The sequence below is a fragment of the Mandrillus leucophaeus genome, unplaced genomic scaffold, assembly GCF_000951045.1.
Source record: "Mandrillus leucophaeus isolate KB7577 unplaced genomic scaffold, Mleu.le_1.0 Scaffold451, whole genome shotgun sequence".
Taxonomy (NCBI): domain Eukaryota; kingdom Metazoa; phylum Chordata; class Mammalia; order Primates; family Cercopithecidae; genus Mandrillus; species Mandrillus leucophaeus.
The window spans coordinates 581283-584344 of record NW_012104821.1 but is presented as its reverse complement, the minus strand read 5'-3'; the positions used below and the strand labels follow the sequence as shown (position 1 = coordinate 584344).

The 3062-nt window shown below is 45.4% G+C and overlaps 1 protein-coding gene across 1 annotated transcript; it reads left to right on the top strand.

Annotated features, from left to right (window-relative positions):
* The first annotated feature begins 901 nt into the window (after window positions 1-901).
* LOC105549682 (olfactory receptor 7C1-like) lies at window positions 902-1840 on the top strand. The gene has a single exon (XM_011994319.1). It carries the CDS (start codon window positions 902-904, stop codon window positions 1838-1840), a length of 939 nt encoding a protein of 312 aa, XP_011849709.1.
* Window positions 1841-3062: the final 1222 nt, after the last annotated feature.

Sequence of the window (3062 nt, the reverse complement as noted above, 5' to 3'; positions counted from 1 at the left end):
AGGTGGGCAGATCACCTGAGGTTGGGAGTTCAAGACCAGCCTGGCCAACATGGTGAAACTAGCTAGTTTTTTACAAAACTAGCTGGGCGTGGTGGTGCGCACCTGTAATCCCAGCTACTCAGGAGGCTGAGGCAAGAGAATCGCTTGAACAAGCGAGGCAGAGGTTACAGTGAGCCAAGATTGCGCCACTGCACACCAGCCTGGGTGACAGGGTGAGACTCTGTCTCAAAAAAAAACCCAAAAAACAAAAAACAAACAAAAAAAACCACAACAACAAAAGCAGAAAACCAACAACAAAAAAAAACCTGTGCACCAACACTAGACAACAGAAACACATTAGGCCTATTTATTATGTGGATGGAAAAAGAAAATTCCTTCCTTCTTTCCCTCCTCCCTCCCTCCTTCCTTCTTTCCTTCCTTGAAAAACCTAAATCCACTCTTCTTGCAATATTCTGCCTAGCTATTATCTCTGCTTTCATATTTTCTCACTGTTCAGATATAGTTGTCTGACCTTCCTCGGTCTTAGTTGTGTCTTAGACGAGGAAGATGACCCTGACCTTTTCTTAGGTTCACTGGACCTCATGTGTGTTAGAGCAGGTACAGACCATTTTATCTCTAAGGTCTAAAGTTGCTCTTATCTTGGTAGATTTGATGATGCTAAAGCAGAGAAAAAGGGAATGGGTGGGTCTCCAAGAAGCCAATGAACAGGCGTTAGTCAACATCATGAAATGTTGCCTATAACAAATGACAGAATGTAGGATTCCTAAGTTTTGCAATTTTAAAGCTTTTGTACCCAATTATTATCCTCAAGAAATAAAACAGCAGAGAGATTTTGGAGCCTATTCAGCAACTATTTCATGTTTCTTCCCTTCCTTAACTGTCTAGCTGATGTGTCGGCAACATGGACTTGGGAAATCAAACAAGGGTTTCAGAATTTTTACTCCTGGGATTTTCCCAGGACCTAGAGGATCAACAGACGCTCTTCGCACTGTTTCTGTCCATGTACCTGGTCACGGTGCTAGGGAACCTGCTCATCATCTTGGCCATCAGCTCTGACGCCCACCTCCACACCCCCATGTACTTCTTCCTCTCCAACCTGTCCTTGGCTGACATCGGTTTCACCTCTACCACAGTCCCCAAGATGCTGGTGAACATCCAGGCGCAGAGCAATGCCATCAGCTATGCAGGCTGCATCTCTCAGATGTATTTTTTCATGGTTTTTGGAGGCATAGACACATTTCTCCTCACCGTGATGGCCTATGACCGGTATGTGGCCATCTGTCACCCCCTGTACTACCCTGTCATTATGAACCCCCGCCTCTGTGGCCTGCTGGTTCTTGTGTCCTGGTTCCTCAGCTTGTCATACTCCCTGATCCAGAGTCTATTGATGCTGCGGGTGTCCTTCTGCACCACTTGGGTCATTCGGCACTTTTACTGCGAGCTTGCTCAGGCCCTCACGCTTGCCTGCTCAGACACACACATCAATTACATCCTGCTCTATGTGGTGACCGGCCTTCTGGGTTTTGTGCCCTTCTCAGGAATCCTTTTCTCCTACACCCAAATTGTCTCCTCCATCCTGAGAATCTCATCCACAGATGGGAAACACAAAGCCTTTTCTACCTGCGGATCTCATCTGTCTGTGGTTTCTTTATTCTATGGGACAGGCCTTGGTGTGTATCTTAGTTCCAATGCATCGTCCTCTTCCTGGCGGGGCATGGTGGCCTCGGTCATGTACACTGTGGTCACCCCCATGCTGAACCCCTTCATCTATTGCTTGCGAAACAGGGACATCAAGAGGGCCCTAGAGAGACTGCTTGGGAGAAGGCTCTATGCTCGATGACGGGAACATTGGTACTGGGTTGGCAACCTTTCTGAGTTGGCAGAGGTAGCAGCAGCAAGCTAAAGAAATTCTGGACCAGCCTGGGCAACATAGCAAGACCCTGTCTCTACAAAAAATATATAATAATTAGCCAGGCATGGTGGTGTGCACCTGTGGTCCCAGCTACTCAGGAGGCTGAGGTGGGAGGATCCCTTGAGCACAGGAGGCTGAGGCTGCAGTGAGCAGAGATTGTGCCACTGCACTCCAGCCTGGGCAACAGAGCCAGACCCTGTCTCAAAAACAACAGCAACTAAAGAAATTCTGCCTACAGGCCAGGCGCAGTGTCTCACACCTGTAATCCCAGTGCTTTGGGAGACTGAGGCAGGAAGATCACTTGAGACCAGAAGTTCAAGTCCAGCCTGGGCAACAAAGATAGCAAAATGTCTCAAAAAGAAAAAAATTCTGCCTCTTAATCTCATGGAATTTGTTTCTCTGTCTTTAGTCAACATACCTTGTGAGTACTGTGAGTACTTTGTATGAGTCTTATACAAAGAGACTTCTCTGTTATCCTTCAGTTCTACCCTTTCATCTCCTCCTTTTATATTTTCCATGACTACACCTCAGCTTGGTGTTTGTAGATTTGTGTGTATTGATTCCTGAGGGTTAATACAACAAGTTCAAGTACTCAACTCAGACATTGTTGGATAAAAGTTATGAAATAGTTCATTTTACCATTAACCATTGCTAGCTCTTATCAAATTCATTCATTTGACAATCTTTTTTTAAACCTTTCTCAGTGATCCTTTGACAGTATTTATTGGACCTTATAGTGTGCCAGGCTGTTCTAGGTGCTTGGGATACAGAAGTGAAAATAAATTCTTGCCCCATAGAGTTAAATCTGCAATCTTAGAATGTTATCAGATCATGTTATATGTCCAAACTTAAAATAGACTGATGGATAAATAATTTATTTCCTTATTAGTGAGATTGAGGATTTCTCCATATGTTTGTTTAGTACATTTCTAAAATAAGTTTTTTTTTTGTTTTGTTTTGTTTTTTGAGACAGAGTCATGCTCTGTCGCCCGGGCTGGAGTGCAGTGGCCGGATCTCAGCTCACTGCAACCTCCACCTCCCAGGTTTACGCCGTTCTCCTGCCTCAGCCTCCCGTGTAGCTGGGACTACAGGCGCCCGCCACCTCGCCCAGCTAGTTTTTTGTACTTTTTAGTAGAGACGGGGTTTCACC